Raw genomic sequence first — 13,611 nt, 5'->3', positions numbered from 1 at the left:
CGCCATGAGGGGCATGCGCTGTTGGCAAAGCTCAACCTTTTCACTAGCCGTTGCACCAGCCAAATATATGGTGAGACAGTTCCTGAGGCCTGCGCAGGCCTGTGTGCCGCACACTCCAGTCCTGCTCCAAACATGTGCGGGGCCCCTGGCCCTCTCTAACTAAAGAAGTTCAAGCATTTCAGCACTATGTGAGTGACTGGTCTATGTCTTCAGTGCTAAGCCATATGTTTTTCATTTTTCTTCCCCTTTTATTTCTCTGGATTTGACAATGAAATCGTTTTTCGTGATACCAACAAACAAACAAAACTAACAGAATTTTCACATTAATAATAAAAAAAAAAAAACCTTTATATAATTTTGCAAATGAAATTAATTTAAAGAAAAAAAACCTTATTAGAATAAACATTTTTCTAAATTACAAATGCTGCAAAAAGTTAACAAAAGAACAATCACAAATTTCTAGATCTTCTTTCAGTGTAACAAAGTCAATTCAATTAGGTTAATAATTAAGCATATACATTTTTATAAAGGCCTCTTTTGCACATCATTCTAATTTCATTAAACTTCAAAGGTGCAACCAACCTTGCCAAACACGTTCTAGTGATTAAAAAAAAAGAAAAAAAGACTTATGTATTGAACACAAACACACGCACACAAACCACTCAGATCCGAGTGTCGAGCTTTATGCTGTTTAAAGATCCTTCAGCTTCTCCAAATAGATGTGCTCTGCTGATGACACCCATAAAGAAGAGCTGTACCATCAGCCACACAAATGTGTCTTCATGGCAAACGAATCTGAAGCAAGTGCCAATTGAAAAGATAAATAAATAAATTACAAAACAGAGCCAACATGATTCAAATGACAACAGACAGTAAACAGGACACTGAGACAAACAGCAGTTGAGAACCCAGCACACAAGGAGATGATAAGAGGAGCCACGGTAGCCTTCTGAACAATAAACATAGCCATTCAGCCTCTGCTGACACCTGGCCCCTCGTTAACCTCCGAATCCTACAGTGAGCCCCAACCGAATTGTGTCTCGTGTGTAGATACTGCAGCCTAACATCAGTGCACTTCCACAATCTTCACAGCCCAGAAAAAACACCTCACCAGAACCCCCGATTCATTCTCTAATGAGAGGAAAAAACTCAAATCTACCAAGGAATCAAATGAATTAATTAAAAATACACTCTCTGATGCAAAACAACAACAACAAAAAAAAAAAAAAAGAGTAAGTTAAATAAAATTCATGCAATTTCTACAGCAGTAATATTAAAGGTACTTTTTTTTTTCCAACAGACAGGTGCCCTGTATGTCATGAATCAGTCAATTACAGTGTACAGCAATACAGCAAGTCACATCTTTTTCAATATACAGGTCAGACATCATGCAACAACAGATTCTGTTTTAAAATGAAAAATCTTAATAAAACACTACAGAAATCCCTATAAACGCAGCCGATGCCAAAACCAACCTCAGTAGCAAACGAGTGATGTAGAGAGACTGCAACTAAAATGACTTCAAATCATATTAAGAAAGGATAGAAAAAATGCGGCAACTGATATGAAAAAGGAGGCTGTACATTGCATGAGTGCCTTGTTTGTCTTCAATCAGTCAAGTTTCCAATAACGAGTCAAAAATGTACAAGAGCTTAAGTAACGTGAGTTTAGAGCATCCTCATGGGATTTAAAGAACTGACCTGCTCACACACTGCTCACTCACACACGTGTGCATGTGTGCGTATGTGTGTGAATACACGGCCACAGTCACACATCAGGTATGTTACCTGCAAATTATAGTAGCGCACATATATATATATATATATATATATATATATATTTAATGTGTATATATATATATATATATATATATATATATATATTTAATGTGTATATATATATATATATATATATATACACACATACAGTGCACTATATACACACACATTCACACACATACTCAAACAAGAGGCGAGTGTGCACAGGTAAATATATGACAATAGTACCCGTTTAGTGTTTACTTAGTTTAAACTCCTCTGTCTATTACCTGAAATCTTCATATGCTTTTCATGGCAGATGTTCCTTGATATTTAGGAGCATATACAAAAACTGTAAATTATATAAACAGGTGAACATCCCAGTGAATCATTTTTTCTGTCAAAGTTGGTTACTGAGACAAGCACCCATATTTTTAAAAACCCAAGGAGAACAGGAAAAAAGAGAGACCCTAAAGAGACAAGAAAATATATTAAAAGAAAATCAGTAGCAACATTTTCATGTGCTAGTAAAGTGCAATTCAACAAGATTTGCAATGTACATACAAGAAAAATGACTGATTCAGACCCTTCGGCCGTCACTTCACCCCACTCTTACCTTCACCTCTCTTGCCCCCAAAAAATGCCACTCAGATCTCTCTCATTAAATTAACAAGCAGTTCAAACAGTCTGCTATCAGTTTAGCTTTCATTTCCACAGTTCTTGTGAACTATCTTCCAGTGCCCAGTCTCTGACCGTGGGTAGATTGAGCGCCTCGCTCTTGACCGAGAGCGAGTTGACCAGTTCGCAGTGGAACTTGCGGATGTGTCGGTACAAGTCCCCTGACTGTGTGAAGCGCCGCTCGCACCACTTACAGGCATGTGGCTTCTCGCGTGTGTGCACGACGGCATGCCGGCTTAGGTTGTGCGAGTACTGGAAGCTCTTGCCGCAAGTAGTGCATGTGTAGGGCTTCTCGCCCGAATGCGTCCGCTCATGGCGCTTTAATGTGTACATGCAGGAGAAGGTTTTGCCGCAGATGGAGCAGGTGGGGACATTGACATCGCCGGTCGGTTTGGACCGCACGCCTTCCTGTTCGCGAAAATGTGTGCTGAGGTGGATCTGCAGGATGTGTGGGCTGGGGAAGACCTTGTTGCACAAGGGGCACATGAAGATCTGAGTATGTGGACCCCCCAGCATGCTGGAGACGTAAGGCAACAGAGAGTTCTCAACCCCCGCGGCCTCATGCGCTCGCTCACTGTCCCCTCCTAAGACATCGGTGTCATCATCGCCTCCTTTGTCGTCCTGTACCAGCTCACTGGCCAGCGAGGCCTCGCGCAGGGCAGAGAGGTGAGCCTCCAGGCCCAACCTCCGTTGTGCAACGAGGCTGATGTGAGTCCCGTTGGTGCTGGGTGGCTCCTTGACACCGCTGTGCTCCATCTCGTAGTTGCCACTCACCAGTTCATCATCATCCGAGCCCAGGTCCTTTTCCACCTTCACTTGAACCAAGGCACTCTGGAGGCTGTCTGGAGTCACAGAGCTGCAGAAATAAGGGTTGCCAGCAATGGTCTCCCCTGGACCTCCGCCCAGAGTGGACTTCACAGAGAGGTCAAGCACACAATCGGTGTCAGCAGAGACTCTCCGAGGCACCGTCGAGCGATGGGACAGGGAGCTGGTGGAGCTGTTGGGGCTGCCGGCAGGAGATTTGCCAGCATCAGGACCGTGTGTTTCCGCCTCCCTGGGGCTAGTGGTGGGAGACACGGTCCGGTCGGAAGGCAGACGCATCCACATGCTCCCCGGCTCCTGAGGGCTGTCCCGTTTGTTCTCCATGTCCTCGTCATCGCTCTGCAGCAGGTCGGCGGTGGCCGGCCGGCCCGTGCTTCCACCTTCCGAGAAGCTCTCCACCTTGTCTGAGCAGCTGGAAGCATCCTCCTCCCGCTTGGTGCTGTCGGCCTCGGCTGTGGCCTTCTGCTTGAGCTTCTTCTTGCACACCTTGACAATGTCGTACATGTGGAGGAAGCTGGCAGCAGCCAGCACATCCTCCACTGGAAGCGATTTGAACTGGAGCTTTCCTTCATACATGAACTCGAGCAGAAGAGCGAAGGCCGGGGCTGTGACAATGTCGCTGTTCAAATGAACAATGTCTCTTTTGTCTAGCTGGTCCTTGTAAAAGAGGTGGAAGTACATGCTGCATGAAGCCAGCACTGCACGATGGGCTCGGAACTGGGCATCACCGACCAGCACAGTGGAGTCACAAAGGAATCCCTGATGCCTCTGCTCGCTCAGACACTGTAGCAAATGTCTGCTGTGGTCTGGAAACTCCATGCTGTCTTCATAACCTGCAAAAGACCACAGATGTTAGTGAGGCCCGCTAGAACAACAATTGTTTTGTCTGCAGCTCTGTGTGGAACTTCTCTCTTTCCCACCGCCCCCCCCCCCTCTCTCTCTCAGTCTATGCACACAGACATACTCTCACACTCTAATTCTCCCTCCACCCCTCCACCCCTGTGGGAACACTGGAAAAATGTTCACCACAGTTCTGACATAAAAGGATTACAAAAAAAAAGCACATGCAAAAAGTATAACATCACCGATTATATATTAGTCTAGTTGCATTTTCCTCAAATGTGCACTTTAAAATACACAATAGTGTGTTTACGACTACATTTTACACTAACCCTTTTAATTAAAAGTTTAAAAGCATGAGACTTGGGAAATTAATGCAAAAATGTAAATGAAAAATATCTAAATTGTACATTAAATTTAAAGCAATAACAGCCTTGATCATCCTATCAGAATCGTTCTAGTATAATCAGATGGCGTGATGATTCCACAGATGTCTGCGCGAGACAATCTTTCCTGTTTTTCCTCACTCTGCTCCCGGAGCAGTTATTTATAATAACCCACTTTGGCCAGGATGCTGAGTATAGGTAACAGGCTTACAGGTACACAAACAGCTCACCATCATGGGCACACTGCATAAGTATACCAAGTACCATGATCTCTAAGGGTACGAGAACTGAGGTAGCAGAACATCAGGACATCGTGACGTGCGTAATCAAAGACAGACAGTCTGCAAATAAACTACGCAGTAAAAATATTTTATATGAAAAATATTACACATAAATAATTTACAAACTAAAAAAGTTTAAAAGTAAAATAAAACGCAAAAAATATGAACTCACACCTGTTACCCGCGAAGATCGTTCCAGTCTAAAAAAATGCACCAGCGTCATGTTCAGCCAGCGGACTTCAATGAACTCATTTAAATCTGATTGGGATAGCAAGCCAAAGCCCCCCACCCCACCCCAAACAGCGTTCAGACCTTCATTAGTGAGGGGCTTATAGGGGGACAGGGGGGTAACAAACCTCTAGCCAGCCCTCTCTTCCCCCTTTTCCCCTCCCAAAATCTTTGGAGAAATGGAACATCCTCCCCAAAGAGGCACTCCACAGCGGATTTACAATACAATCACTTTAAGTGCCCCATAGTCCACATCAATCCTAATCCTTAAGATGGCTAAAAATAAAGATTGCAGGACAGCTCGCAAGGTAGCAGCGATCAAATTAGGAGACTGGGAGGACAGAGAGGGACGGAGAAGGAGGCTTATGAACATCTGATCCAGCTGACTGAGACCATATGGCAGCTGCTGCCCAGATAAAGAGATTAAGACTAGGAGGAGTGCGATTACAGCTGTCTAGCCAATTCAGGCAGCTCAAATCTGCAAGTTCTAAATTAGTTCTTAGAAACAAGAAAAAAAGTAAAGATTTGAGAAAAAAGCCTGACGAAGGGACGATTTGAAGAACGATTATATAAAGTTGCAGATTTATTTGGCCAAAAGCATTTCTGCATTTTCGGCTGCTTTAACCCCTTAACTGTCACTCACGTTTTTGAAGATAGACTTGAATGTGCATGCCGACACTTTTTTCTAACCTAGTTTCCTGCACTGTCAAGATTAGATTAGATTTGATTGTAATATAGTATAGTCAATGTAGGCGTCCCGTATTCGGGACGGGGTGACAGTTAACAGGTTAAAAGATTAGGAATTTGGTTTAAATGGACTGAAATCGTATAACTTAAAAGAAAAACAGATTTGAACAAATTAACAGCATATAAACACAAGAGTTTCTAGTTTTAAATCTACAATACTATAACAAACTACCCTAACAACGCCACTCTATACTGTCACAACAAAGCAACAATTTGCCATTGAGAATGAAGTAACGGAAAACAAGACCTGCAAACAAACAGAATAATGAAACGCTTGCCTGGAAACCTCTTCATAGCAACAAAAAGTGTCACTTTGTCTTCCAGCCTGGTTAACACTACACCAGCTCGAAATCCTTTACTTCCCATTTCACACACTCTGATGGCAGACGTGCAAAAAGACTTAACAAGAGCTCCCTATTCAAAACACATCCCTGTTGCCCGGACCCCCCCGGTACAGTACCTGCAGTACGCATCAACTTGATTAAGTCCACTGTTGTGGTAGCGCCGGCTGTAACTCCCTTCGCCGAATCAATGAAAGGGTAGACACGAGAGAAAGAGAGAGAAAATCAAACTGTGAGGGACAGATGCAAAGTGGAGGAGATGTTGGAGGGGAATGCGATGCCTCCTCCTGCACACAGATCCGCACACACACTAACTCCCAGTCTGTGCGTTAGAAGAAAAGACTGGGGGATGGCAGCCTGTCAGCTGCTCTGACATCATGTTCAGATGGAAATGCTACCTCCAGCTGTGCTCCTTTTAGTGCCATATGCTACTCCTCTACACTCTTGCCACCAGCATCTCCTTTATACAACTTTGTTTCTCTTCCCCCCCTTTAAAAAATGGGAGGAAGGGAAGTGTTGTGAGGTGATTCTGTAGAAATCTAGCCAATTCCCCCCTTTAGTTGTAATCTTTCAGTAAAGAACAACTTGGAAATGAGTCCGTCTGAAAGCCGACACTTTTTTCTAACCTAGTTTCCTGCACTGAGAATTTAAATACCCTCAGTTTTTTCCCCCCTCTCTCCTTCCAGTAACCATAAACAAAGGCCAGCACAGCACATTTGCAACTGACAGATCCACGCAGCTGATATTGTTTTCAACTTCTTTATGGTTCACTGGCTGCGCCATTACCGTCATTCATTTTACTAACCCTTTGGACAACTGGGGGGGGGGGATAAGAAACAATGGGAACAATCATACAGGCCTTATAAGTACAGTTCAGACAAAAGGCACTGTATTCCGCATTAGGACTTACAAACCTCTTACTTCTTATGCATCTCAGTTATATTTGTGTTCATAATCAGAAACTTCTTCAGTGCAAGCTGACCAAGAGTTTCCTGTTTACCACAAAAATCAGCAAAAACAAAGATACACAATTATAATCTGAAGGTCTCTTCTGAAGGATGTCACACTCATGAATAGGAACAGAATATTTAGTTGTTGTTTTTTAAACTCACTGACATGCACGACTATTTTTAAATGCATAAAAACTACAATAATTAAACATTTACTGCATCTGTCAAGTACATTACACTTGGTCTCGGTGGGTTTTAAACTAATAAGAGCTTTTCATTCCATATGTACTTGAAACGATTAGGCTTGCTTATTAATAATACTACGTTATTTGGTGTACAAAGCATTTAGTAGACATGAGGGTAAATGAAAATACCGTGACACGTCAACGTGAACTTGTTTTCGAACCTGGGAAGTTGTCCTGAAAGACTTATCTGAATGGTGCCAAGTTAGCCCCTTCTTGAACTTAAAAGCCACGATGCAAAATAATTAGTCATTAAATAAAATAAACTACGAGTCCACCTTGGTAGGAAACGGTATTACCGCAGGCTACTCCTACACAAACACATACACAGCACTGCCGACGGTGTTTCTCTGGATCCTGACCCCGTACGTTCAGGAAAAGCTAGCTTGTGTGGCTAACAAATAAAAAGTAAGCATTCAACCTGCAGTGTTACAGTTTTGCGGCAGGCCTCGATGCCACGCGCTCGAGCAACTCATTCTGCGCGTAAAGACCGACAGACGCGTAAAAAAGATCGTTACTTTTCCCCATAACAATCCAGTCCGTGCCTCCAACCCCGCTTTCATCTCCTTAAAGAGCACCTCGTATCACAGACACTTACAGACAACCAGCTCCAGCGTCTTCCTGCTTCCTCCGTCTAATCCTCTCAGCGAGAAAAACAACTCGATTGACTTTCAACAGCTTTCCATAACAACCTGCAGTGGCAGGAAAGACGGAGCAGGCGAGCGGAGCGACGAGAGCTGCGGCAGCCAGATGTTTCCGAGCTGTTGCTACTACTCTCCTGTAAAGAGGAAGCGCTTGACTGGCAGCGCGCAAGCCAATGGAAGAGGCGAAAAGAAACGCGAAGGCAAATTGGAAGCTGCCGCTGAGGGGGGAAGAGGGAGGGATGTGTTCTCTCTCGGCGTAGGTTGACACCAGGCAACAGTGAGAAAGCAGAAAAAAAGGCCGAGCGACCGAGCGGGTTCCTCGAGCAGACTGGCGCAGCGCGCGGATCGAGGGACATTGCGCAATGTTACGTGGGTACTGTAGTCACGGGCCGAGCAGCGGTGAAGAACAGGTGCACTGCAACCTCCTCCAGCGCTGCGGAGAGATACACAGACACAGGGCCACTTAAAAACATGTTCTAACTGAGGAACAGACTGAGGCACGAGTGTCTGATGTAACTCTAGAATTATTACTACAAAATAAAATGAAAAGAAACAGCCGAAAGTGAAACATTACATTTGAGAAGTCTTAATTTCTAAATATTTGGAGTAGGCTACAAAATAGGGCTAAGCGGATGAAAAAAATACTTGGGCTATTATAATTAGTTATATGTTATTATTATTGACTATTATTTTTATATGTAGTAGTAGCCTAGGCTAGTATTATAATTATTTGAAATATTACCAAGGTTCGCTTTTATTGCGAGATTACTAATAGCCTGCATTCATTCACATTTCATTCGCGGGCAAACAGCATTACTGCATTATTGAAGTTAAAAAGAGCATTGGCAATTTTTTATTTTATTTTATTAAATTAGACCTATAATTGGGGTTAAATTATAATGCTGTTTGCCGCAGTGAATATGGTTAGGCCATAAATGTTGTGCTGTCGCTATCGCCGCTATCTTTCTTTGGAAAAATAAATATATAAATTATTTTTCATAAATTAAATGTATTTAGATTATTAAATATAATTAGATAAAGAAATAAACGCAAATGAATGAATGAACTGATAATTTAATGAGAAAGTACGCTAAATAAACTTTCGTGCGCTTACGTGCCATAGACTATACTGTTTGTGTGTGAGATCACGGCGTCAACAGGTGAACGTTTGCAATGCTAAGTATGTGCAATGGTCCACAGATGCGCGTGAACACAGTCACGTGTTCGGCGTGCTTGGCTGCTGAACGCACCCGCCCATCAGCATCCACGCTCCCACACTCGCGTCCCAGTAAACTAATTGGCGTTACTAATACATTTCAAAACAAACCACTATCCTACTGGTACCGGAATCTTGACGTAACAACATTAGAATTTAATGCAAATAATGGCCTCATTAAGCTGATGTGGCAAATGAGTCCAGGCATGATGTGATGTGTTGGTGTTTTCCAAGTCGACACACAACAATCTATCCTTTGTTTTGTACAAGAGTCATCCACGACTATCTTCACTCATAAAAGTTCACATAAATTATAATGACATAAATCAAATAAAATGTTATGTTTCCAAGTCTTCATAACTTAGCTTTGAATTAATCTAAGATTATATATTAATAAAACCCAAGTGCTATTTAATTTAATTGCACAAATATTTTAAGTATTTAGTCGATATAGGCTTTTAATATTTAAGTTTTGGACAAAAGATACATTTTACCAAATAATCACCTTTATTAGACAAGTAATACACAATTCCAAAACTGTTTTCATGCAACAAAAAAAAAAAAAAAATTAAAATGGGAGTTTCACAATGTTGCAATTATTAGCATAACTGCTGTTAGTTCTCTGCTCCAGTATGATAATCAACAGGCCTTTTTGATCCCAAATGTTTTTTTAGAGATGACAGTCCCTTGAATATAGCTGTGCCATCAGTAAAGCACGGCTGATGTTTGAAATTATATTTACTGGAATTCTCTCCATCTGTTCAGATAGAAGTCAAAGATGTTAGGCCTCGCTTCTGTGCAACTAAAAGGAATTTTCTGAAGAGCGATGGAGGGCTAGTAAAAGCCATTTTATTTTATTGTTACTTGGTTTGGTTTTATTAACTGATAGCTGTTGTATAAGTGTATATTTTACAGTAGTTTTAATATATTAAATTCCATATAATTACATTTTACAGCTGCCTTCAGAAAGATGGAGGATATGCCGTTCAGCAGGATGAAAGCACAAAAGCAGAATTCGCAAGAGGTCTTTTAGATGTTTTTGTATTGTTATGCTTAAAAAAATGTGTACACAAAGCAAGACTATGGTCTGTATTTATGTGTATATATATATACACAGGCTATAATGGAGAGCCTCTGAATACACATTTGACAGTTTATTCTAATCAGGTACTTCTGCATCCCCACCTCTTGAGGTCACTGTGGAATCCATGTTTGTGGATGCTACTGCATTCACTCAGCTTTCACCATAAACACAAATATGGTAGCTGAAGCCTTTTATGCATTCTTACATGCACAAGATTATACGTCTCACTTCTCAAAAATAGGAAAAAATTGAATATTCATGCTGGAAAGCTTGTACATGATCATCCAAATTCTGAGGGATTTAATCTGGAGATAAGCTTAGACAGACCTAAACACATATTTATACAAGTACAGTACTCTGACCTTTATGATGGGATTAAACATGCACTAGAGCAGAGAGTTTGTCCAGCTGCATAACTACAACAAAGACAATGAACAATGTACAGCCCCAAACACAAACATTAAGAAATGTCACCTCTCACAACAGTTATGAATTATGTCATCCTAGCAGTGAGCAATGTATGAATTCAAAGTCTTTAAAATAGTGGTCAGTTTAAATGCTCTACAGTTAACAATACTGGTTTTGTGTCCAGATCTTAAATACATTTATTCCCACTTTGAAGCCATAGAGAGCAAAGGGATGTGTCTGCACTGGGCACTTTAGTTTCGATTTCAAGAAGTACTTGAGACCTTAAAGGAGTAGTTAACTTTCAGAATGAATATTCTGTCATCTCCCCACATGTTCCAAACTTTTATGAGTTTCTATCTTTTGTTGAACACAAAAGAAGATATTCTGAAAAATGTTGGGATCTGAACAGTTGGTGAGCACCACTGACTTCCATAGTATAGGTTTACAAGGGGGGTGAGTAAATGATAATAAAATGTTCATTCTGAAAGTGAACTACTCCTTTAAGGTAGTGTGTAGTGATTTTTGACAGGAATGAAAATAAGCCTGCGAGGTATAGATGTGCAGTGTGTTTAATGAGTGAAGTGACATGTGGCCACTGGTGACCCATACTCAGAATTAGTGCTCTGCATTTAACCCATCCAAGTGCACGCACACACACAGTAGTGAGCACACACACACACCCAAAACAGTGGGCAGCCATGTTTCTGGGGCACCCGGGGGGCAGTTGGGGGTTCGGTGCGGTGCCTTGCTCAAGGGTCTCACGTCAGTCGTGGTATTGAGGGTGGAAGAGAGCACTAGGTATTCACTCCCCCACCGACAATACCTGCCAGACCTGAGAATCAAACCTGCAACCTTTGGGTTAGAAATGTATTGTTGTTTAACAACATTCCAGTTGTTCAGCTAACGAAACGTCTTTCTGGGAAAGAAAATTTAAAAAAAAAAAATTTGACAAAAACTTTTTGGAAACGTTTTGGAAGTTGTGAAAATTATGTGATCTAGGACCTTTGTACAGAGTGTGCCATTGTAAAAACTGTAAGTCTATCCCTCACAGCCTCTAGACAAGGTCTATATATATAAAATTTAAGATAAAATATTTAAAAGGGGTCATAAACTGAAAAGTCTAAATTACCTTGATCTTTTGACACATAAGAGGCCATTGTACTATAAAAAAATCCTGCAAGTTTCAGAACTCAAAACTTACTTAAAAACAGCTTATATTGAAGCAGATCTGCCAAAATGACAGGTTTTGGAATGTGCCACTTTATGACGTAGTAGTGTGGCTACACCCTGTCTCCCGCAGAAGAAGATCAACTGCATGTTTAGCCCCGCCCACCGATTAACACACATATTTTAAAAAACAAGATGTTGTTCAGTGCCAAGTTGTAGAAAATCACAGTCTTTGCATCACCCTTCTTCTGATCCCAGCATTAGGAAAGAGTGGATGAACTTTATTTTTAATGAAGTTTCAGACTGCGTCAGTAAGAGCTTGGTCCTTTGTTCACTTCATTTTACCGGGGATTCATTTACAAACAAGGCACAATTCAATTTCAGAAAGATTGAAACTAAAAGACGAAGTTGTGCCAACTACAGTATATAGGATCTGACAGTAATGGTGCACCACGACTGAGTAACTGAAGAATGAGTAACTGTTTTTATTACGTGGTAACTATTGCTTTGACTGTTATTACATTGTTTAATAAGTACTGAGTATTTATGCATTTTAAACCTAAATCGCACAGCAGCGTCTGTCTATGAAGGATGTATACTGTCAAACATACACAACTGTTAGCCAGTCATAGCAGTGAGCATTTATTTCTACAATCAGCTATGCCTATAACAGACCGTTCTGATGAGGAGGGTCAAAACAGGACAGAAAATAGCCTGATACTTTTAAATTATGATTTTTTTTATGTAAAAGTCTGGATAATATAAGTGGACCTCAGAGAACAGTACAAAATAATAAAAAAGGCATTTCATGACCCCTTTAACAAAATAATCTTTTGCATTATCTGTTAGTTTTTTTTTTACTTTATATTTTACCTATATTATCAGGTAATGTTAATTTTTTAAAACACTAATAATTCAATAATACTGTCAAATGTACAGTAATATTTTGCAAATCTCATAATTAATGTATGCACAGACAATCTGGACATTGTAATGTTTTGATGTTTTATTTTTATATGTTTAGACTTAAATATTAAAAAAGCTTAGAATTGTAATATTAACATGCTTATACATTCAGAACTAGGTTTTCCTAGAATGTACCCATCATAATAGCAGATGTTCAAGAATGGCTTATGACGCTGAAGGGCCGGACAGCAACATCATAATGTGATCCATACTGACTCAGTACTACTCACAACTAACAACACTGCAGAGGTGTCCAACTCCGGCTGGCAGAAGGTAGGATTGTGATATTTTAAGTAAACCCAGAGAAAGTGTCCAACTACCAACTCTGCAGATCTTCATCAAACTCTTCGACAAAAAAGGCCAACTTTAAAATGACTGTATAATGTGGGGATCTTAAGGTGTGAAAGTAAGCCAAGCTCTCAGCACTGAGACAGCACAGCACCTAAAAGCAGGAGGCATAAAACAGACAGGAACAGCATGTGTTTATATAACACAACTTTTAGGGGTTGTGCATAGAAAAATGTGAGGCACAACAGAAACCATAAAAAAAAATGTTTCTTACAAATCGAGATGCAGAAAGAGTGTATAAGTATACACACATACAACCAAGGTATATGAAATCTGCAGTGATGGCACAATGAAACATCAGCCCAGCAATGTCACCCTTACTCCACACACCCATCACAGACAGACAGCAGAGAGACGTGCTCCCAGGGGAGAGGATGCGGCCATATCATCAGATGGGCGATCGCACAGTCTCGGGAGAACAGTGGGATTGCTTATCTTGAGCTCAGTCTATTCCTCCTCTCTTGGGACACTGCAGCAGCACGTCACCCAGTGCACACAGCAGCCTC

General features: G+C 41.1%; 2 protein-coding genes across 5 annotated transcripts in view; both read right to left on the bottom strand.

Annotated features, from left to right (window-relative positions):
* LOC132110798 (deubiquitinase DESI2) overlaps nucleotides 1-13,611 on the bottom strand; it is a 104,193-nt gene that overhangs the window by 68,272 nt on the left and 22,310 nt on the right. The window lies entirely within an intron of this gene.
* LOC132110794 (zinc finger and BTB domain-containing protein 18-like) lies at nucleotides 2,231-8,247 on the bottom strand. Of its 4 annotated transcripts, none has more exons than XM_059517748.1 (2): nucleotides 7,871-8,247; nucleotides 2,231-4,090 (listed from the first exon to the last, which is right to left on the bottom strand). In XM_059517748.1, exon 2 carries the CDS (start codon nucleotides 4,074-4,076, stop codon nucleotides 2,463-2,465), a length of 1,614 nt encoding a protein of 537 aa, XP_059373731.1. In that variant the 5' UTR covers nucleotides 4,077-4,090; nucleotides 7,871-8,247; the 3' UTR covers nucleotides 2,231-2,462. The 4 variants fall into 4 exon arrangements, with proteins under 4 accessions (XP_059373731.1, XP_059373732.1, XP_059373730.1 ...); XM_059517749.1 differs by lacking the exon at nucleotides 7,871-8,247 and adding an exon at nucleotides 7,437-7,848; XM_059517747.1 differs by lacking the exon at nucleotides 7,871-8,247 and adding an exon at nucleotides 6,200-7,410.

The sequence above is a fragment of the Carassius carassius genome, chromosome 30 (genome assembly GCF_963082965.1).
Source record: "Carassius carassius chromosome 30, fCarCar2.1, whole genome shotgun sequence".
Classification (NCBI taxonomy): Eukaryota; Metazoa; Chordata; class Actinopteri; order Cypriniformes; family Cyprinidae; genus Carassius; species Carassius carassius.
The sequence above is the reverse complement of the archived record's forward strand: the minus strand, read 5'-3'. Positions and strand labels throughout refer to the sequence as shown.